The 24,833-nt window shown below is 38.5% G+C and overlaps 1 protein-coding gene across 1 annotated transcript in view; it reads left to right on the top strand.

Annotated features, from left to right (window-relative positions):
* The window catches only part of LOC131428860 (uncharacterized protein K02A2.6-like), a 58,219-nt gene extending 37,281 nt beyond the window's left edge, over positions 1-20,938 (top strand). The window contains exon 3 of the mRNA XM_058592919.1: positions 20,759-20,938. Within this exon, the coding sequence (XP_058448902.1) occupies positions 20,759-20,938 (180 nt within the window). The remainder of the gene's footprint in view (positions 1-20,758) is intronic.
* The last annotated feature ends 3,895 nt before the right edge of the window (positions 20,939-24,833 follow it).

The raw sequence follows: 24,833 nt of genomic DNA, 5'->3' as shown, positions 1-24,833 counted from the left end.
GCTCTCCTATTCTACGACGCTCGGAAAGAAATCGACGTCCGCCTCTTAGGTTTTCCCCATAGAAGGGAAGAAATGCGACTTTCAAATGTATTGATTTACATCGGTGCATCAAAAGAAGAAAAAACACATATGTCAGTAAGAAGATTTTTTAGTTTCTCGCCATGTTGTTAGTTACGACGCGCTTTTTCAATAAGAGAATAAAAACCTAAATCGTTGATAAAACTTAAATAACATTTGTATTAATCCACATACACGACAGAAAGAATTCCACGATGCTCCTCTAAGTGGACATGTTGGAAGCAAACGAATGTTGAAGAGAATTAGTCCGCTATTCCATTGGACTAATATGCGAAACTAATGAACTAAGTACACTAAAATTAATTTTCACGATACACAATATGAAAAAGGTCAAGTAGACGTTGATGAAACACACGGGACGACATATTAAAATCGAAATACTGGAAAAACTCGTTGAATATCGTACAGACAGAGCGAAAAGGTTCGTGCTGTCCATAAACCGTATTCCTTGATTCCAGGAGCAGAAAGTTGCGTTGACGAAGTGATCTTTCCGGTGCGTAGAGATTTAACCGCATTGGCAAAGGTGGGCTGTCAATATCCCCCAAAAGCAGTTTAGCAGCAAATGTAGCTTGAGCAATGATTCGTCGTGTTTCCAATGGCTCAAGATTCAATAGACGACATCGATCGGTATAGGGCGGTAAATTCATGGGGTCACGCCACGGTAGCAGGCGCAGAGCGTATCGCACAAATTTTCGTTGAACAGCTTCAATCCTAGTATTCCAGAGAGCATGGTAAGGACACCATACCACAGTGTTTGACTCAAATATAGAGCGTACAAGTGAGCATTACAAAGATCTCAAACACAACGGATCCCGAAACTCTGAGGCAATCTTCATGATGAAACCGAGTTGACGATTGGCTTTGGCTAAAATTTCGTCATAATAAAGTATAAAAGTCATTTTTTGATCCAGAATGACACCAAGATCATTTATATTCTCCACTCGTGTCATGGATCTTCCCACAATGAAATAATCGAATATGACAGGATCAGTTTTACGATGGAAGGAGATGATACAGCATTTCTCGTTACTTAAACATAAATAGTTTTTTGAGCACCATTCAACGTACGTTTCTATCATTCCCTGTAACTCAATGCAATCCAGGAGATATTTGACAACTTTAAAGATTTTTGTGTCATCGGCATAGGAGAGTCTGCATTCCGGTGGTAACAGTAGCAGAAAATCGTTCATGAAAATCGAAAACAGCAGCGGACCAAGATTACTGCCTTGCGGAACTCCGGACAGGTTTGAGAAAACTTCTGAAATCGAGGAGCCAATTTTTACACTGACATAACGGTTTGTTAGGTTGGATATGAACCATTCCACGCTCATCGATGAAATTCCCAGTCGTTGCAATTTTGATAGAAGAATTCCATGATCCACTCGGTCAAGTGCTGCTTTGAGATCCATATACGCTGCGTCGATTTGCCATCCGTCTTCCATAGTCTGCACACATTTCGAAGTGAACAACATGAGATTAGATGACACCGAACGTTTCGGACAAAGTGATTCAATCAGACATTCAACACGCACCATGGCATCTGTATGGATGGTTTCAAATTCAGACATTTTTTCATCTTGGTCTTCAATTTTCGGGGTAGGGACTAATACGAGTATTTCTTTATGGAGTGTGTTGAATTCACTGCAATATGCGTCGAGCTTCTTAGAGAATACTCTCAACATAGGGAGACTCACCTGAGAAATATCATTTTCTGCTTTTTCTACTTGCTTGAGGATTGCGGTGACTTTGGCCTTCACTTGACCACGTTGGTGTATGAGCGGCTTTACGTCGTCCATTCTGGTTGGTTTGCTTCTCTCTGGAGTGTATGCCAGCGGCATCGGGAAATCAGATTCAATGAGCAGCTCTCAATTGAAACTAGGAGTTGATTAGCAATAAGAATTGGTTTGGCACTTGTTTTTCACACTTTTTGCATGTCACTAAAGTTTCTCTTTAAACTATTCTTGAAAAGTTCACTATTTGTTCATCTTCAATCACTTTCGAAAGATAGTTTTATGATTCAATTTATATGGATTTGCACATTATCACACACTGCTGGTATCCGGCTCGAAGGACCATTATGTTGGCTTGCGCCAACGTTTGATGAAAGCAAGTACTCAACTGATACCTACTGGAATACTTGCATCTCTTGGAGCACCACAGGGAGGACGGCGAACGATTTGTTTAATAACTTTCAGTAAGGTGCATCTGAATATCAAAGAACTCTTTGCAGGGGATGCAACGACTGTACTGACGCATTAAAACAATATCGATCGGAGAAAGGTCACTGGAAGAAATCGAAAGCAAGCGGAAGACAAAACCGCTCTGGTCGAGAGCGTTTCCACCGGCAGTCACTTGTGTCCTAGCTGTAGACCGTTCGAAAGCACCAGAAGAATTGTTCGGAGGAATGATTAGTTCACTTGCTTTTAATGTTTTCTATTCGAAGGTTAAAAAAATACTGATTTTACATAATTTTTTTTTTTCATAAATATCTGTTTATTAATCTTATTTTTGTGTATTACATCAACATTTTACAGTACAAGTGTTTTGACCCTTTGGCCTTTCATCTTTGTTGTTCATACGATTCGTTATTAATAATAGGTGTTTTAGTTACTCTTGTTTTACATACTAATGTTTAATCATAATATTTATTTTAATTATTAATAAAATATCTACCTACTTATAACTATCCCTAACCTAATACGTACAAATTTTGAATTATTTGTATTTCAGAGATTGATCACCTCTCTTCTAATTTCGTGCAGTATTGTTCGAATTTTTGTTCTAATATATCCAGGGAAGCCATCTCATGTACTTCACTAGTCCTTGTCCAAGGGGGTAGATTTAGAATCATCTTTAAGATCTTACTTTGAATGCGCTGAAGCCTAAGTTTGTGTGTTCGTGCACAGCCCCGCCAAACAGGGACTGCGTATTCAATGCGGGGTAGATGATTTGTTTATAGACAGCCATCTGATTCTTCAGGCACAGTTTAGATGTTCTACAAATCAGCGGATACAGAGACCTGATGAGTATGCTGCATTTTTGAACGATTTTGTCAACATGTGACCTGAATATCAGATGTCTGTCAAAGGTGAGTCCTAGATAGATAACTTCATCGGACCATTGAATGACCTCATCACCGAATCGTATTCGGCATTCGTCTGATGGAACAAGTTTTGGAGATCTTGAATGTGGAAACAAGATGACCTGAGTTTTTGCTGCATTGATCACAATTTTCCAGCTTGTAAAATATTCCGTTAAAGCATCCAGACCTGTCTGTAGTTTATTCTTCAGACCATTAATGACACGACCTTTGTAAAGAATGGCAGTATCATCAGCAAATTGTGACAGAACACCACCAACCGGCAGAGGTGGTATGTCTGATGTAAAAATGTTGTATAGCACGGGACCTAGGATACTTCCTTGGGGTACACCAGCAGGAATAGTAAATCTTTCTGAAAGTGCATTATTCAGAGAAACCTGGAATGCTCTATCTGCAAGATAATTTTTGATAATTTTAATAAGATACATGGGAAAATTATACCTATGCAGTTTAAACACCAGGCCATCGTGCCACACATTATCGAATGCCTTTTCAATATCCAATATTGCCATGGCAGTCGTTTTGGACACTGATTTGTTTTGCTGGATGACGTTGTTAACCCTTGTGAGTTGGTGGATGGTGGATCTTCCTTTCCGGAACCCAAACTGTTCTTCCAGTAATATATCCTGTTCATCTGCGAAAGCAAGAATTCGCCTTTGTATTGACTTTTCAAACAGCTTGGATAGGGCAGAGAGTAAACTGATGGGCCGATAGCTCTTGGAAAAGGAAGGATCTTTCCCCGGTTTCAAAACTGGGATAACTTTAGCTAACTTCCACTTTGAAGGGAAGTAACCAAGCTCCCAGCACCTGTTAAAAATTTTATCTAAGAAGACAAATGAACGAATACTCAAATGTTTCAGCTCAATGTTGAATGTGTTGTCGAAACCGGGGGCCTTCATATTTTTGGATTTTTTCACAATAGCCATCAGCTCATTCGCAGTGACTCTACTTTCCTCAGGAACTAAGCTGTCTGATTGGTCAACCTAAGCTACGCTATCAGCAACGGCTCTTTCATGTGGACTAACAATGTTGAGTCCTAAATTGTGAGAACACACAAACTGCTTGCCTAGCGCAATTGCCTTCTCTACTGGTGTGATTTAAGGTATTCCTTCAGCTGCGTCCTGGAGTGGCAGGAAAGGAGGAATAGGCTTCGGTTTTTTCTTAAGCACCTTCGTTACGGACCAGAAGGGTTTTGAATGTGGGAGAAATTCTCGAAGCTTCCTATCTAGGATGCCAGTTCGTTGATACTGCCTCCGGTAGATATTTCGAAGTAGTACGAAGTAGTAGTAGTACGAATCCGTTTCGATTCTGTCTTTTGTTTCCCCACAGCTCATGCCGTGCGTTCAGGTCCCCAGCAATGATGAATTTGTTCTGTCGTCGAGTGAGCATAGCCAAACATCGCTTCAATGATGCACACGTACCATCTCGAATATTTGTTTGTTTGGGGCAGTACGCTGCAATGATGATGATGGGTCCCATCGTCGTTGTAATCTCAATTCCGATGGCTTCTATAAGTTGCAATTTAAATGCTGACAGAAGCCTGTGCTGAATGGATCGTTTAACGGCAATGGCAACTCCCCTCCTCTGGTAGTTGTCCTGTCGAGCCTGTGAATCCTGTAATTGGAAATAATAATAGAAATTTCAGGTTTAAGATGAGTTTCAGTTAAAATAGCAATATAACCAACTCATTATATTGCATATTCGATGATGAATTTGCCTAAGGCGTTGATTTGATCTAACCGCGTTCTGCAGTTTCGAAGTTTTGTTGTCATTGTTTCAAAAATGACGATCAGTTGTTCAGCAGAGAATAAATCACCAGAGTCAGCCTTTGCTTGTGGTTGATTATTGCCCCATCCAGGAGGGATTTTTAAAAAAGATTCTTTTTGTGATCCACCGGTTGAATCTTTTGGGTTGCTGCGAGGAAGTGGCGGCAAATTTGGAATATCCCTCTTCGGTGGGAGCCATGGGAAATTAATTTCATCCTTCTGTGGAACATTCTTGCGCGTTGATTGTTTACGGGACGCCTGTTGTCGATTTTTTGTGAACTCAGCACGTCGGTGCGGGAAATGTGCCGAACCACACAATACCAACGATTGCCTACTAGATGACATCGCTGTAAAATGTGTGAACTGTGATGGCGACCATCCATCTACTAGCGAATCGTGTCCCAAACGTGCTGAGTTCACAAAAATTCGACAACAGGCGTCCCGTAAACAATCAACGCGCAAGAATGTTCCACAGAAGGATGAGGCTAATTTCCCATGGCTCCCACCGAAGAGGGATATTCCGAATTTGCCGCCACTTCCTCGCAGCAATTCAAAAGATTCAGCTGCTGGATCATAAAAAGAATCTTCCTCAAAAATCCCTCCTGGATGGGGCAATAATCAACCACAAGCAAAGGATGACTCTGGTGATTTATTCTCTGCTGAACAACTGATCGTCATTTTTGAAACAATGACAACAAAACTACGAAACTGCAGTACACGGTTAGATCAAATCAACGCCTTAGGCAAATTCATCATCGAATATGCAATATAATGAGTTGGTTATAGTAAATTGGAATGCTTGCTCACTCAGGAGCAAAACTGCTGAATTGTCCGACTTTCTTCAAGAGAAGAATGCCGATATTGCTATTTTAACTGAAACTCATCTTAAACCTGAAATTTCTATTTTTATTTACTATTACAGGATTCACAGGCTCGACAGGACAACTACCAGAGGAGGGGGAGTTGCCATTGCCATTAAACGATCCATTCAGCACAGGCTTCTGTCAGCATTTAAATTGCTACTAATAGAAGCCATCGGAATTGAGATTACTACGACGATGGGACCCATCATCATCATTGCAGCGTACTGCCCCAAACAAACCAATCTTCGAGATGGTACGTGTTCATCATTGAAGCGAGATCTGGCTATGCTCACTCGACGACAGAACAAATTCATCATTGCTGGGGACCTGAACGCACGGCATGAGCTGTGGGGAAACAGAAGACAGAATCGAAACGGATTCGTACTTGCCGAAGATAACGAAACTGGACAATACAACATCCTCGCTCCGGATCAACCAACGCGACTTTCCAGATCGGGAGTTCATTCCATTTTGGATATATTCATCAGAAACATCGCCGTAGACAGCTCTCCGGTTGTCTTCAACGAGCTCTCTTCCGACCACTTTCCAGTAATATTGACGTTGGGATCTTCACCAGAAACAGTGCCTATTCAACCTCGGAGGAACTATTATCGCACCGATTGGGTCCAATTTCAACAAATCGCCGACCAACATATTAATATCGATCTGCCACTTGATTCCCCGATGGAAATCGATGCGGATCAACTTCCTTCCAGCATTCAATCACAGTCGCTCGTGATAGGACGGTTCCAGTACAACATATGCCGAGTTCCTCTCTTCAAATCGACAGTGTCACCAAGAAACTCATCCGACTTCGAAATATCTACCGGAGGCAGTATCAACGAACTGGCATCCTAGATAGGAAGACTTCTTATAACAACTTAACTAGGATAATCCAAGAAAGGGTATCTGAGCTTCGCAACAGGAACTTCCTGCAAAAGCTTCGAGAAATTCTCCCACATTCAAAGCCCTTTTGGTCCTTAACGAAGGTGCTTAAGAAAAAACCGAAGCCTATTCCTCCTTTGCTGCCACCCCAGGACGCAGCTGAAGGAATACCTTTAATCACACCAGTAGAGAAGGCAAATGCGCTAGGCCAGCAGTTTGTGTGTTCTCACAATTTAGGACTCAACATTGTTAGTCCACATGAAAGAGCCGTTGCAGATAGAGTAGCAGGTTGACCAATCAGACAGCTTAGTTCCTGAGGAAAGTAGAGTCACTGCGAATTAGCTGATGGCTATTGTGAAAAAATACAAAAATATGAAGGCCCCCGGTTTCGACAACACATTCAACATTGAGCTGAAACATTTGAGTATTCGCTCATTTGTCTTCTTAGCTAAAATTTTCAACAGGTGCTGGGAGCTTGGTTACTTCCCTTCAAAGTGGAAGTTAGCTAAAGTTATCCCAGTTTTGAAACCGGGGAATGATCCTTCCTTTTCCAAGAGCTATCGGCCCATCAGCTTACTCTCTACCCTATCCAAGCTGTTTGAAAATTCAATACAGAGGCGAATTCTTGCTTTCGCAGATGAACAGGATATATTTCTGGAAGAACAGTTTGGGTTCCGGAAAGGAAGATCCACCATCCATTAACTCACAAGGGTTAACAACGTCATCCAGCAAAACAAATCAGTGTCCAAAACGACTGCCATGGCAATATTGGATATTGAAAAGGCATTCGATAATGTGTGGCACGATGGCCTGGTGTTTACATTGCATAGGTATAATTTTCCCATGTATCTTATTAAAATTATCAAAAATTATCTTGCAGATAGAGCATTCCAGGTTTCACTTTCAGAAATATTTACTATTCCTGCTGGTGTACCCCAAGAAAGTATCCTAGGTTCCATCCTATACAACATTTTTACATCAGACATCCCACCTCTTCCGGGTGGTGGTGTTCTGTCACAATTTGCTGATGATACTGCCATTCTTTACAAAGGTCGTGTTGTTAATGCTCTGAAGAATAAACTACAGACAGGTCTGGACGCTCTAACTGAATATTTTACAAGCTGGAAAATTGTGATCAATGCAGCAAAAACTCAGGTCATCTTGTTTCCACATTCAAGATCTCCAAAACTTGTTCCATCAGACGAATCCCGAATACGATTCGGTGATGAGGTCATCCAATGGTTCGACGAAGTTATCTATCTAGGACTCACCTTTGACAGACATCTGATATTCAAGTCACATGTTGACAAAATCGTTCAAAAATGCAGCATACTCATTAGGTCTCTATATCCGCTGATTTGTAGAACATCTAGACTGTGCCTGAAGAATCAGATGGCTGTCTATAAACAAATCATCTACCCCGCAATTGAATACGCAGTCCATGTTTGGCGGGGTTGTGCACGAACACACAAACTTAGGCTTCAGCGCATTCAAAGTAAGATCTTAAAGATGATTCTAAATCTCCCCCTTTGGACAAGGACTAGTGAAGTACATGAGATGGCCTCACTGGATATACTAGAACAAAAATTCGAACAATACTGCACAAAATTTGAAGAGAGGTGCTCAATCTCTGAAATACAAATAATTCGAAGGGATAGTTATAAGTAGGTAGACATTTTATAAATAATTAAAATATGATTAAACATTAGTATGTAAAACAAGAGTAACTAAAACACCTAATATTAATAACGAATCGTATGAACAACAAAGATGAAAGGCCAAAGGGTCAAAACACTTGTACTGTAAAATGTTGATGTAATACACAAAAATAAGATTAATAAACAGATATTTATGCAAAAAAAAATGAAAATCGATCATGATATGCAAATCCGAAATGAAATAATCGACATTAAAATTCTGTATGCGGCTCTTTTTATAGCTGTTAGGAGCGCCCATTAGTGAAAAAGCTACAAACGAAATCACGTAAAAGAAAGCTCCTAACAAAAATTGAATCAGTTTGGATTCTATCGCCAAAGCGAACAGATGTATTTTGTGCCGTTTGCAAAGCTAGTTTCGCGATTACGTTACAGCAGCTAGCCATTTGCATTGGTGAAAAACCAACGGTGGAGAGCATTACACCACATCAGCCGTTCTAATGACTCTAAAAGTTTTCTGAAGAACAATTAGGATTTATTGTTCGCAAATCGAAAGGAAATATCCTCAGTTTAGTGCAAATCTAATAGTTTAGTTAGATTTGTGCACTTTTCGCTGTGTGAAATTCACAGTAATCGAGATCAAGTGAAGTCTTCTTTGTTTTTGCGAAAAATGTGAAAAAGGGGAATGCTTGCATAATTCATACAATTGATCAACTAATTGATATTCGGAAGTGTTAAAAAACATGTCAGTTGTTTTCGTATTCACGACATCCAGTTATGTCTCTGACATTACCCACCCGCCTTTTTTTAAAAACCAGACTGTCAGGAAAAGCCAGACAAGGTATCCCTGAAACAGTCGATACAATAAATAATTTAATAGAAATAATCAAAGATAGATGTAAAGGCAACCTCACTCCAGAACTAATAATATCAAAAATCAACAATCTAAAACAAAAGAACTCAATTAACAATTTCTGCGAGGAAATCGACATCATTTGTGGAAAATTGGAAAATACATATATAGATCAAAAAATTCCGCTATCAGTAGCAAAAAGCATGAGCACTAAGATTGGGGTAGAAACTATGATAAAAGGTTGCTCCAACAACGAATTAAAAATAATACTTAGAGCTGGAAGCTTCAGCACTCTACAAGAAGCTATACGAAAGGCACAAGAGTGTGAAGTTAACGAAAACACACACTTCCAAATTTTGAACACAAGACTTGCTAATCAACAGCACAAAAATAACTATTTGAGAGGAGGTATGTCGTACGGGCCTCCCAGAAGACATTTCAACATCCATAATCAATATGTACCACATCAACCTAACGATTATAAAAGTAGTAATAATAACAATTATAATAACCGTAATAACCATTATTTTAGAAACTATAACCCACATTTTAACAATAATCAAACTTTCGATAGAAACAGTAACCCTAGATTTCAAGGTAGATACCAGAGAAGGAACTACCAAAACCAAAATATCCACCAAAGATATGTAAATCCTAAAATGTATATAACTAATGCGGAACAACCAATCGATGTTGATTCGCCTAACTACCCAAATAATAATCACCCAATACACAATTACAAAGGAATATAAATGCATAATACTACGCCAAATCACGGCACACCATATCAAACTTATCAACCACAAAATATTAACCAATACCCAACGAACCAAAATTTTTAAGAAAGACCTTGTATACCATGAATATACACGCCGCTAATTTTATCAAAGTAGGAATAAGAATGACAAATTCGATATCCACATTTATTATAGATTCAGGTGCATATATATCAGTATTTAAAGCAAACAAAATATCTCCACAACAACCAATTAATCCAAATAATAAAATTAAACTTACCGGAGTTACCGAAGGCGAGATAGAAACCATCGCATCAACAGAAACAGAATTAATATTCTACAACGAAGTTTCAATTAAACACAGATTCCACCTAGTAAGCCCAAATTTTCCTATTTCTACAGACGGCATCTTAGGCAGAGATTTCCTCTCAGCTAATAAATGCCTAATAGATTATGAATGTTGGATATTAAACTTTACAATTAATAATATTCCAATAGCAATACTGATTCAAGATACAATTGATAAAAACTACATTATACCAGGAAGATGCGAAGTTATCAGAATAATGCAAAATTTGAATATCAGTGAGGACATGGTACTACACTCACAGGAAATTAAACAAGGGTTATTTTGCGCAAGCGCAATTATTTCACCACAAAACCAATTAGTAAAATTTATGAATACTACTGACAAACCTGTAAATGTCAGCCAATCAGAATTCAAGCCAATTTTAGAACCCCTAACCCTAAGTAAGTACACAATTTTGAAAAACAACATGTACAAAAATAACACTAGAAAAAACAAAGTCCTAAACGAACTCGATCTAAACAACGTACCAATATACGCTAGAAACAACCTGGAAAAGTTAATTTCAAATTACTCTGATATATTTTGCTTACCAGACGAACCAGTTTCATCAAACAATTTCTATTCACAACACATCGAACTAAGCGATAAGGTCCCAGTATACATCCCAAACTGCAAAACTATTCATTCCCAAAGTAACGAAATTGCAACACAAGTAAACAAAATGTTGAGAGATGATATTATCGAACCATCCATATCACAGACTAACAGACAGGATACTCAAATTAGATTCTTCAATCATTTTAACGGTCATTTCGAATATTCCTTTATTTGGGACAGTACTCACATGTGTCATGATGGCGCCACGTTACCCTATCAAAAACATCCTGTCTGTCATCTATACTGTGTTTATTTTTTTCATTTACCAACAGAGTTGCCATTCATGCAGAATTACCTGTAATGTATTGATTTGTATACGTCCATGCGAATTTCATGCAGGATACAGATTTAATACATATTGCCAAAACTATATACAGAATTATGCCTACTTCTTATCCTCCAACGCAATACAAAATCGAACCCGTTTTGTTACAATATTCACTTGCTTCTGGTCTGCCGCCACTTAATTTCGGGTGAAAACTACCAACACATTAAAAATAGTCTAGATGAACAACGTTGAGTCAAATAAATGGTTACCTTCCAACATCGCGAAAAAGTTAAATATATTATCAACGTAATCCAATAATTTATTGTGACGATTCATTTTCAAAAATTTTGATGAAATCAGGCATCCCTGCAAGCAGCTGATCGGTGTTGACAAACGAGGGGAAACCAACTAGTAAAAAAACTTTTACGTAATACAAGGGGTGTACCGATAGTAAATAGTTCGCGCAGTACAATATAGGTGGAACTAGTGCATTACGAAAAATTATTTTTATAAGAATTTACTCATACTGTCATGTCTGTTAGTCTGTGATCCATATCCCCTTATAACAACCTAATTTTATTAGTCTCGAAAAAATCCGAAAACAATAATGCAAAATGGAGATTGGTAGTTGATTTCCGGCAACTTAAAAAAAAAATTTGCCGGTAAATTCCCACTGCCAAGAATTGATGCTATCTTAGACCAGCTTGGTAGAGCAAAATATTTTACAACCCTGGATTTAATGTCAGGATTCCTTCAAATACCCTTAGAAGTAAACTCTAGGAAATTTACAGCATTTTCGACCCAATCCGGTCACTTCCAATTTAAAAGATTACCGTTTGGTTTAAATATCAGTCCAAACAGTTTTCAACGAATGATGACAATCGCAATGTCAGGATTAACACCTGAGCATGCTTTTGCATATATAGATGATATTATAGTAGTTGGATGCTCAATTCAACACCACCTCCAGAATTTAGAAAAAGTTTTTGAACGCATCAGGAAGTACAACCTTAAACTAAACCTCAATAAGTGTACATTTTTTAATACAGAAGTAACATACTTAGGTCACAAAATTACAGATAAAGGAATACTACCGGATAGTAATAAATACGAAGCAATAAAAAATTATCCTACGCCAACAAGTAGCGACGACGTACGAAGATTCGTTGCCTTTTGCAACTATTACAGAAAGTTCGTCCCAAATTTCGCAACCATAGCCTACCCATTAAATCAGCTACTAAAGAAAAACCAGAAATTTTCATGGACATTAGAATGTCAGCATGCTTTTGTAACCTTAAAATCCTTCTTAATGTCACCAAAACTTCTACAATACCCAGATTTTAATGAACAATTTATTTTAACCACAGACGCTTCAGACGGTGCAGTTTTATCACAAATAATCAATGGCAATGACTTACGAATAGCATTTGCCAGTAAAAGCTTTACACCCAGAGAAAAAAATAAATCAGTAATTTTGAAAGAATTGACAGCAATACATTGGTCAATTAATTACTTTAAGTCCTACCTATATGGACGCAAATTTACTATACGAACGGATCACAGACCGTTAGTATTCCTATTTAATATGAAAATATGAAAAACCCAACCACCAAATTAACTAGAATGAGGTTACATTTAGAGGAATTTGAATTTAATATAGAATATATCCAAGGTAAAAGTAACGTTGCAGCCGATGCGTTATCACGCATAATTATGTCCTCAGATGAATTGAAGGCAAATAGTATTTTGATGGTTAATACAAGGTCAATGTCAAGAAAACAAGAACTAATAAAAAAGAAAAAAGATCAAGATAAATTAAATAATACCAAAAATACTAATTATAAGAATAATTCAAGTAACAATCCTTGCATCAACAGTGAGTCGATCAACTCTCTGTTTATTCAACGGAAACCCCTAGCGAAGTAAGAAACTTATTGAAAATGAGGTGTTTTTTCGAAAACAACCACATTATAATTGATACATATCAAGGAATACAGAAACAAAAACCGATGCATCGTGTAATTACAGAAATAAGAGATATCAGACAAACACTCGTGTTTGCAATCTCCAAATATGAAGAAGAAATGAGAAAATTAAAAGTTAGCAGAGTAGCAATCTCTTGCAATGATAAAATATTTGAGATGGTACCTATGTAAATGTTTAAAGGTCTCGTCCTAAAAACAATTAAAACATTACAAATTATTATCTACAAACCACCGAAGTTTATTAGTAAACCTCAGAAAATACAAATAATACTAAAGAATCACCATGAATTACCAACAGGAGGACACATCGGACAAAACAGATTGTACCTCAAATTAAGAGAAATATATACATGGAAATTTATGAAAAGTTCAATTGCTAATTTCATTAAGGCCTGTGAAATTTGCAAAAAGAACAAAATCATTAAGCATACTAAAGAAAAATTACAAATTACTAATACACCTAACAAACCATTTGAAGTAGTGGCAATCGATACTGTTGGACGATTACCCAAAACAATCCATAATAATAGATACGCTGTAAGCATACAGTGTGAAATAACCAAATACGTTGTATATATACCCATACCTACCAAAGAAGCTAACGTTGTAGCTAAAGCGTTAGTAGAAAATTTTATCCTAACTTACGGTAAATTTCTTGAGTTAAAAACCGACAGAGGAACCGAATACAAGAACGAGGTCCTAGAACAAATTTGCAAATTGTTAAAAATTAAACAAACATTTTCGACAGCTTATCATCCTCAGACAATTGGTTCTTTGGAAAGAAATCACAGATGCCTCAATGAGTTTCTGCGATCATTTATCAACGAACATCAATCTGACTGGGATGATTGGTTACAATACTATGCATTTTCATATAACACAACACCACACTCAGATCATGGGTATACAACCTACGAACTAGTGTTCGGAGTAAAAGCCAGACTACCACAAGAAAGCTACCCAGACAATGTTGAACCAATATATAATTTCGACATGTACAACAAAGAATTACAATACCGACTACACAAATCACACAAAATAGCAAACAAACATTTAATACACCAAAAAGAATTTAGAAAATCAACAACAGACCACCTGTGCAATCCAATAGAAATACATTTGAACGACATAGTGTATCTACAAAACGAAAATAGACGCAAGCTAGATTCATTTTATATAGGTCCATTTAAAGTTACACAACTTCAAGATTCAAATTGCGAAATACAAAATTTACAATCAAAAGAAAAAAACCATTGTTCACAAAAATAGACTCACGCACTTGACAAATTTCCATAAACACATACTCTACAAATTTCCACTCGACACCATTCCACGAAAACCCAAAAACCTACATAAAACAAATACATTACCTACATGAAGGCACTTTACGCTGACCCAAAGAAAGGAGCTACGTAGACATAAATTTCGACGAAAGAATTGAGGAAGCATTAAGTTGCATTGAAAATAAACAGACCTGACCTACTGTGGCACTTCCCCTTTCCTTGACACCCCTCATGCCCACAATTGAATACCAACCGGCAAGAACTAGAACGACAAGTAACTCAAGAACACACACTAACTCAAACCGACACTCACGTGAATAACCCAACATGCTATCGCCCGCTCCTCTCCGTATCACACCCGCTCACTCTCATCAAGAAGCTTATTTCTTCTCTTACTCACAAAACATACAATGGTCGGCGTTATACAACTGATCCCATTGGTTAAACCTGACTTACACTGCGCGTTCTAACTCCTCCCACCTAGATTCTCACTAATCGACAAAAAGGCAAACAAATACACACCCAAAGTATGGTGGAGTGAACAGGTTGAACAAGCTTGGAAGAAAAAGATGGCAGCGATGAGAAGGTTCCACGATCAGAGTACAATAGAAAACGCTATAGAAGCTAAATAATGAGATCGTAAAGGCAAAATCTATTGAAGGATTGAACAATAAAATGCAAAAACCGATACACACAGAGCAAGCCGTCTCAACCTGGAAATAAATCCCACTAAGACCAAGGGAATCTTATTTCAACAAAACGCGGGAACAAAACTTTGAACATGAAAATCAACGATGTTGCGATTGAAATAGTCAATCAACACAGATACCTTGGGATACTAATTGACAGGTTTTTAGGATTTGGTGGACATATTAAAGCGATGAAGCAAAATATAGAAGAGAGACTGAAAATGCTAAAAGTCATCAGCAACATTCGGAACGGTGGTCACCCACAAACGATGGCTCTAGTTTACAACGGCCTCGTAAGAAACTTCATAGAGTACGGATCATCTGTCATCAACAATACATCTGCCACAAACAAACATCCTGTATGTCTACGAAGAGTCACCAGAACAACACCTTTAAATACACTAGCAGCAATAGCAAGTCAAGAACCGTGAGAAATTCGGTGTGAATATACAACATGCAAAGAAATTGTCAAGAGCGTTGCACACCGAAACTCAGTGTTCGAACAACTACAAAGAATTGAAGATTACGAAGGTGATACATACAAGTTAACACATATGGAAAATAAATACCTGGAAAAAAAATCACCTGCGGGATAGGAGTTTTTGTGGAACCAGGAAACAAACGGATCGCATTGAGACTGGAACATTCCACATCGATTATGACAGCAGAACTGGTAGCATTGAAAGTTGCTACCGAAGAAATTCGTAAAGGTCAGCTATGGAACGCAGTGATATTAACAGATTTATTATCCTCTTGTATGTTACTGGATCAGAATCGATGGCTGCGGAGTACAATCACAGACATTCAACCGGAATATAAGGAAAAACCAAGTAAAAAACCATGGTATTACAACTTACCACTGAACAATATTGAAACCAGAACACTGAACGAAATTCTAGCCGGACATGATTATAGCAAATATTGGCTTCATATAATGAAAAGGAAAGATGATCCAAATTGTACCGAATGCAAAGTAAAAGAAACTACTGAACACATTATACTACACTGTCGGTGTTACTTGCAAGTGAGAAGAAAATGCAGCTCTGATGACAAATTTTAAAACATAAAACAGTTATACGAATCGAAAAACATTGCAATCCTACAAGAAGTTGTGAAATTTCTAAAAAATCTAAACATAGGAGCAACAAAAAACTTTAACCTAACATAACAAACAATCGAAACTGTAATGTAATAAGGAGAGTACCATTGGTATCCGTTGCTTATTAGGTGTAAGGTTTGTTTTTTTCAGGTTAGAAATTGAATGTGCTATGTATAGTACAGTTTTCGCACACCATCGTATTGGGGGACCAAATCTCTGGTTCGTACTGGTAAAGTACAGACAGAAAATTGACTGAAAGGTAGGAATTGGATAACCACAAATTATTTATTTAATGTCGTAAAACGAAAGCTTGTAGCAGGTGATGCAGTGGTGTGATTGATGGTAAATACAGTTTGACCCCGATGAAAGCCTATGGACCGTTTTGGTTCTATCCGGTTAATGAATTTTACTAGTGGATGAAGGAAATTTCGCTAGAACCGTGGAATCCTTCCAATTGGAAGCAGTGTGGATAGCCCATTTGACCTAGTCCGCGGATTGTTCATCAATTGAGCTGCTAAGTTCTGGTTTGTTTTCTATTTTATTGACTGTAGTGTAGTTCAACTGATCGCGGTAGGAACTACATACTATTTCGTATTACCGACGGGTATGAATGATTACAATCGAATACTGAACAAATAGAAAGCAACAGAGAAAGTATGAAGATATGTTTTACTACATGAGAAACATCGTGCATTTACGAAGAGAAATAAGGTATTTGTTTTGGTAAATTATTAAGATGTTTTGTTTTTGCAGTGTACATCATTCGACAAGAGTTCCTACAGACGATAGTGAGTATGCTGGACAATGAATTCTATTTAATGTGAGTAGCAAATATCCCGTGAAGTGAGTATGCCGTGTGGGTATTATCAATCGTTAGAGACCGTAATTACCTATTAGGACTAAAATTATCTTTAAGAAATAATACTATATGATGAATCTATTTACAAATATATACAATTATTTATTTGCATTTGCGTTGCGATCTCTCCCTGTCTTCATTTACGTGCGCGTCGCGACTTTCTCAGTCTTCCCCATAATTTTGGTTAACGCGTTCTCATGGATGGTTTTCCAGTGGTTTTGTCACTTCAGAAAAAAATGTTCGTAGCTTGTACTTGTGTGCTTTAAAGGCCAATCCCGGTACCCTCAAGAACAGGTTCGCTCGATCGTGTTGCTCTCCGAGTCCGTCAGCCTATTGGCGAAGTAAACCCCGAATCTTTATATGTGTGAGCTCCCATAACTTTGCGAACTATCGCAGGTTCGTATTTAGGGACCAGCTTTTCGCAAAACCCTTTCCCCTTATCTGTAAGGTCAAATCTTTGTTTGAGCACCCTCTCTCCGACCGTACAGGTTGCACAGTGCGAGTTGGACCGAAGATTATAAGTTTTGGCGTGTTTTTGTAACGCTGTAACCAGGTTAGCTTTCACTTCTTCGAATAGTGCCTTTCTTCTCGTGGACACTTCCTTTCCCTTCTTATCGTCCTGTCGATAGTTATCGCGTACGAGACTATATTCCTGTTCATCGGATATTTTACTCCGACCACACACAACAAAATACGGGCTGTACTTTGTGGAATTATGGACTGAATTCTTTAATGCATCCGCAATTTCCTGTATGTTGTCTGCCCAGTAATTGTGAGTCTTTCTCAGTGTAGCTCGGATGGTGGTCGTGATCACCCTGTTTACTCTCTCGGTGTTATTCACTTGAGGTTGGTAGGCAGGCGTCAACCAATGCGAAACGTTATACGATTCGAGCAGCTCTCTGAACAATTAGGATACGAACTGGGAACTTTTATCCGTCAGCAAAACATCTGGTACACCAAACAGTCGGAAAATCAAGTTTTCTACGAAATCTACCAGCGAGCTTGCCTTTGCTTCTCGAAACGGCTGGACCAAGATAAACTTACTGAAAGCGTCGGTGGCAATAAGAAGACAGGTGTGTCGGCTTCTTCCAGATGGTGGTAGCGGGCCTATATAGTCGAGGGTCACGAATTGCCATGAGTGCTCGACTGGTTTCTAGGATCCCATTGGTGAGGTGACGTTAACGTTTCCCGACTTACTTGTTTGGCATCGTAGACACTCTTGGCAGAATCGCCGAATGTCGCTACTCATTTTGGGCCAATGAAAGTGATTTTTGACGGTGGCTAAGGTCTTTTCGAAACCGAAATGCGCTTTGTCATGCTCCGTGATCGGGGCCATAATTCTGCTCTACTCTTTAGTGAATCTTTGGTAAAATCCAGCCAAACTCATTAGTCTTCGTATGTCCTATTGATTTTTGGGTCGAACATAGTCTAGGATCGGTTAGATTCGAGTGCTGTCTATTGCCATCCCATTTTCATTTAATAGGTATCCCAGATATACGACTTCTTTACGACAGAACCTTGATTTGTCGAGGGAAATAGTTAACCCTGCCTTTTGTAGTCTGTCTGCTACGATTTTCAATAGTTTTAAATGTTCCTCAAAATCAAAGCCTAATGTTTTTGCCATCCGTCTTGACATATTGAATGGAGCATTTATTAGTCCGAACGGAAGAACTTTAAACCGAAAGACTCCTTCCGCTGTACGAAAAGCGGTTAGGTTCCGACTCTCCTCTTTCAATGGAATCTGAAGGTAGGCGTCTTTGAGATCAATAACTGAAAAGTATTTTGCCTTTCCCAATCGTCGGAATATGTCTTGCATATTTAACATTGGATAAGTGTATTTGATTGTTAGCTTGTTGATCTTCCTCGAATCTAGGCACACCCTAACTTTCCCGTTCTTTTTCATCACCGGCACTAAAATATTGGTCCATTCCGAGTAGCATTCTTCGATTGCATCCAACTGTTTGAATCGTTCCACTTCAGCTTTCGCCGCTTCTTGTATATATGGTGAGCATGTGTATGTTGGTGGCCCCCTCTTGTAGTTTTATCTCATGTTCTATCAGGTGTGTTCTCCCGAGTTTGACCGTAGAGGTTAATACGAAACTTCTGATCGCATCGGCAAGTTCTTTGTCCTGCTGTGTTGTAAAGTCGTGTTCTGTTTCAATATTATCCGGATCCGGTGTTGAATCTATTGGTTGTTCGTATATCGGGATATCGAGGGTCTCATCCAGTTTTTCGTTTGTGTTGACATTTGGCGAATCATTGTCCTGTTCGATAGCGAAACACGGTATCGGTTCATCTTTGTGTTCAATCGTTTTTAGTTCTTCCGGTCTGTTCCCCAAATCCATTTTCTTGAAATTTCAGGTACTACAATCGTAGGCATTACCCTGATTACCCCTTTATACGTATCGAAACCATACCTTTCCACTGATTCTAAGTTCTGAAAGCTAATTTCGAAAATTTTAACTTTAAGGTGTGGACATTTATTTACTCGAATTCGTATATATTAAACCTGTAGTAGTGGATCGTTGTTTAGGCACGCTTTTATTGAATTGGGAATTTCATTGTCTGACGAGGTGATCGAAATCCCTGACTCCCACCCCTTTATTCCTTTCCCTGTTGAACTCGTTCTGTTCGGCCCGAACACCGTTCACAAATACGGATTGTTTGACCTAAACTATCGCAACCGTAGCAGAAAATCAGCCTTGGTTTCTTACATTGTCTTTAACCGTGTCCCTCTTCTTTGTGACCTGTTATTCTCTGGTCACAATGTAGTTCCTTTGGTCACTGAGTCCAGCTTGTATATATTTTCCAAATATTGTATATTTTTGTTTATTTCATTGTCAGTAAATGTCTGAGTAGAATTTAAACGTCAATCGCGTTGATACTCCGTGTTTACATGTTTGAGTAACGTTTAAGTTCTGCTCAACAACGAAGGTTGGTGTCAAAAGTAGGGTTTTGTTGATATATTTCCATTTATTTATTCATTAGTTATGTATCCTATTTATTATTTATTTATTCTATTTATTATTTATTTATTTACATTTATTTATTGTTTATTTATATATTTACAATCATTTATTTACACTATTTATTTATTTATATTATTCATTTATTTGCATTCGTAAATTCATATACTTCTTTATACAAATTTATTTAACAAATTGTGATTATTTCGGTAAAAGGAAACAAAATAGCAAATACACATATTAAATTGCAAGTACTAAAATTCAAATACACAATTCATGACACCAACCATAATAAAACGACAAAATATTGTAACCGTCATCTGTCTACACACTGTCATCGTCGTCATCATCGTCATCATCGCATCATAAAATGCGGGGTGGCATGCTTGGAAGGTGGCGGTGGGTATGCGATGGAAACCGGACAACCAGCCTATAAAACACGAGAGAAAACCATTGCGGGGTCTCGAGTATATTACCAGCCCGGAAGAGTGAAGATCGTAGCCGCGGGTCACAAACCAATGTGACAGTGCGTTTCAAAAAAAGAACAAGTTAGTGGAAGTCGATCCAAATGGATCAACCCGTTTCAGAAGTCCTTCATCGATAAGTTCAAAGTGGATCCAAAGGGATCAATAATTAGTATTGATAAGTTTGCTGCTAGTGAATATAGTGTACGGTACCACTCTCCGGGTTGTGTACAAAACGCAGGCCTACGCTCCATACAGGCCAAGTTGCTGCAGGATCTGGATCCCCGTTGCTGATTCATCGCCCCCGAAGCTAGTGCCGCCCCGCTCATCGTCACCAGGAACCACCAAGTCGACCAACGATCATCACGGCCGCAACGGAGTGTTGAGAAGAAGTTATCGACGAATGAACTTGCGCAAGTAGTAAAAAGTATATTCTTTTGTGTTTTTTTAAATATAGTGTTTAGAGTTAAAAATTGTACGGTCTTTCTTTCATATACAAGCTGTGTCGTCCATTTTGCTCAGTGACCACAGGTGGGAAGAAAAGTCCGCCCTAAACCTAGTAGTGAAGTGAAATTTCTCCGGTGACCAAGAAGATAAACGACCCTGAACTGGTGGTCCGGTGCTGAAAAGCAGCCACCAGTAGTGATAGACAAAACCAAACGTAACATCTTGGCAGTTTAAACACTTCATTTGCACTGCTTCTTGATTCGGTCTCTCCCTTCGCTCATTCTGTTATCATGGCTGCTGCAGTCCTTGCCTTGAGTTGTGCGAGAATAACGTGTTCCTATAGGGGTGGCCTCCCGCAGCGTTCAGTGGGCTTGAATCCTCACTGCCATCGTCACTGTAGTCCGCTTCTATCTGTTTGATCGGTCGCCGTGTCGAAAACTCAGATGTGTGTTGTTGCATCTGTGGGTCTGCAGCATCGATTCGGCAGTTGAGCATTATAAGGTGTTGTAGGTCGTTAATTTCGACGTTGGAGATTTTGGATCGGTAGTATGAACGCATGTTGCCCCAGATTACTACGAATTTCCTTCGTCTTGATAGAGGTTTGGATAACATGCGGTTCAATTTATCTATTTCCGATACGATGGCAATAAACGGTTCTCTTAGTTGTTTCCGTTCCTGTATTCTAGACCCTATCCCTTGATCTTTATTTGGATTTCCTAATCGGTAGGTGATGTTGGTTTCGAATACCTCTATGTATGTGAAGAATCCATCTGCTGCTGCTTCCTCGAGTAGCAGGTATATGTATATGTCTCAGCAATGTCTGCTTGTAAACTCCCTCTCGTTCGGCTACTTTTCTGGCTTTGTAAAGGAAATTTTCAACCGTTGTGGACCTTCACTCACCGGAAAACGCAATTTCCATTTTTCCAGTCGATCATATCCCTCATTCTGCCTTCTATGCCTTTGTCTACGGTGCAGTTCCCCGGGACTGATCGAATGTCTTGACGATCGTTGGCTTTCGTGATTTGACGATAGTCGACTTCCTTGGTTAGAGTATGAATCCTCTTCCCTGTTTCCGTTCCATGATTGCTGTTCTGAATCGTCGCTCGAATCTGTCTCTTGGTCCGGTTGCGTGAGATCGGGATACGGTAAAGGTAAATTCCGTTGCTGATTGTTAAAATTTGTTTTTCCTACTCCATTGTTAGGACGCCGTAATGGAAAATTTCTTTGTTGACCGTTAGAATTCGTTGGCCCGACTTCACATTGTGAGGATGTCGTGATGGTAGCTTTCTTTGCTGAACTTTGGAGCTTATTTGTCTTACTTGTTCGTCTTTACCTCTTCCATCTAGTCTAATAGTGTCTTTTGCAATACCTCCAATTCTTGCTTTGACCCCATGACCGTGTCCGCGCTTACTGGCGATCGCTTGGGGATTGCCCCCTTCGATGAGTCTAGTGGGTTATTGAGCCCCTTCTGGTTAAGGTCTTCCGCGACCTCCTTCTGGTTAAGGTCTTCCGCGTGTGCGAAAAGACAGTTCACTTTCGTTTATTTGTTATCGCTTGTTAATTCAGCAATAATTACGAGTTGATCGTTGAAGCGCGCAAATATTTATGTTTCAATAAGATCCCATGGATCACAATGTTATGTATGTAGGTTAACTTATTTAAAAATGTCAAAAGTCAAATTTTTTCATTATATTCCTTTTGTGGAATTTGGCCTTTTTGTTTCAACAGACTTTGCAGCCGATTCTTAGTGTACAGAATCATTGCATGGCTAGTACTATGTATCCTACTGACACTGAGAAAATGTATATTGACTAAATAACTAATTCAATAGTATGTTGTAAATGAAGATGTAATAAATAAATAATACAATAAATAAGCGAAACTATATGAGCATGCTAATAAATGAACAAATATATAAATATTAGTAAATATGTTTTACTACTTACATTATGGTTGTTATTATCAAAGACTATTGAGAAATATTCCCATCATTTAGATATTTTAGAAAAGAGCAATTAACTGTAAATTACGGTAATTCTTCCAAGCTCCTTGACCGAGAGCTGAAATATTTTACTTTTGTTTAAACTGAAGATGGCCAAAAGTACTTCAGAAAGAACTTGGAGCAAATGTCCACCTTTTGCGTGCCAGTGTGTCTGTAAATTACGGTAATTCTTCTAAGCTTCTTGACCGAGAGCTGAAATGTTTTACTTTTGTTTAAACTGAAGATGGCCAAAAGTACTTCAGAAAAAACTTGGAGCACATGTCCACCTTTTACGTGCCAATGTGTCTATGTAAGTTTGGCGATACAAAAAAAAACTGAATATGCCTGGTATTGTTGGATGCCAATGCAACTGGCCTTCCTTAACGTGCCTCCGAGGGGTTTAAGCGGGGTGATTTAAGCGCCACTCTTGATGAGACACCACCCGCCAGATGTGCGGCTGCCCGGCCTTTGAGACTTCTCGGGGAAGGTTTCGGTTTCCCTCTTTGTAGGAGAAAGCAAGCTAGTCGACCGAAAAACGCGTCAGAATCAAACAAATGCAATCTCAACCTAAACAAAGATCTCATGCGATTTGATCATCACTGATAAAGTCCGAACTGCCAAATCGACCGATCCGAGGATTGAATTTTCCGGTGGTTCCGGTTGGTTTCAGGTAGAGATGGTCGGGTATAAAAATTCTTATACCCGAACCCGACCCGTACCCGAGTGATCAGCAAAAAAAATTACCCGTACCCGACCCGTACCCGATTAAAAATTTAAAACATTACCCGTACCCGACCCGTACCCGATCAATAATAAAAAAAAATTACCCGTACCCGACCCGTACCCGATAAAAAATAAAAAATTTTACCCGTACCCGACCCGTACCCGATTAAAAATTACCTGTACCCGTACCCGACCCGAATGAGTAGTAAAAAGTTTACCAATATTCAGCATGGAAAAAATAAAGTGTTTTAGATAGCGAGCTAGATAGAGCGTATCAGGCTCTAGTTTTTAAGTAAAATATATTAAAATGCTTGTTTACATTTGTACATATAAATACACTGTGAAGCATGAATAGATTTCCAATGACTTTGGTACTTTATACTCATTTACAAATGTCAACAAAAGGGAGTAATATCTACTCAAATTTTTCGAGAAGCTTATTGATCCAAAATGTCGTAATACCCGTTGTATTCAATTTTGGGTAAGTATGGTTTTTACGAAACAGTGCGACTTTTGATCTAATTCTTTAGAACCACAAGTAAGCGTGCTCATTATCTTGACACACAAATAAAAATTCACATTAAAATCACTTGAAAAATCACGAACATCCCCTAAAATTAATAGAGTATCATCGGTTCGTTTACGTGAATTGACCAAACATCAAATAATTCACGTGTATTCCCGATGTGCAAAATTCAATTTTGAAAATGGTGAACTGTGAGTCCTTCAAGTGTAAGTAGTTTGAACATTTGTGAGACATTTTTTTTGGTTACATTTTTTTTACAAAGCAAAATGAATTATGATTTTGATTTAAATTAATCTGTCAAATATGCCCGTTTTGTAAGCCTCACAAACCCACACCAACGATGTTAACGGGAGCTGGTGGTTTTTACAGCCATTGAACTTCTGTTCCACCTCTCTTGGAACCCTTAACGAGTGAACACGGTGAAAATTTGAGCATATCGCGTGAAAAGATTTTCACCCGTACTTTTGCGACTGTCACGCATCGAGATTTTCAGTGAAAAGAAACGTAAACTAACTCGACGTCAACATTTCAAAAGGGCTTAAAAACAATTGACAGATTTTTTTTGTTTACTTTCTCTTTCGACTATATCTGCGTTATTATTCAAACGTTCGTTACATATTTGGTAATGTTTGAAACATG

The sequence above is a fragment of the Malaya genurostris genome, chromosome 2 (assembly GCF_030247185.1).
Source record: "Malaya genurostris strain Urasoe2022 chromosome 2, Malgen_1.1, whole genome shotgun sequence".
Classification (NCBI taxonomy): domain Eukaryota; kingdom Metazoa; phylum Arthropoda; class Insecta; order Diptera; family Culicidae; genus Malaya; species Malaya genurostris.
This window is presented reverse-complemented; position numbering and strand designations above follow the sequence as displayed.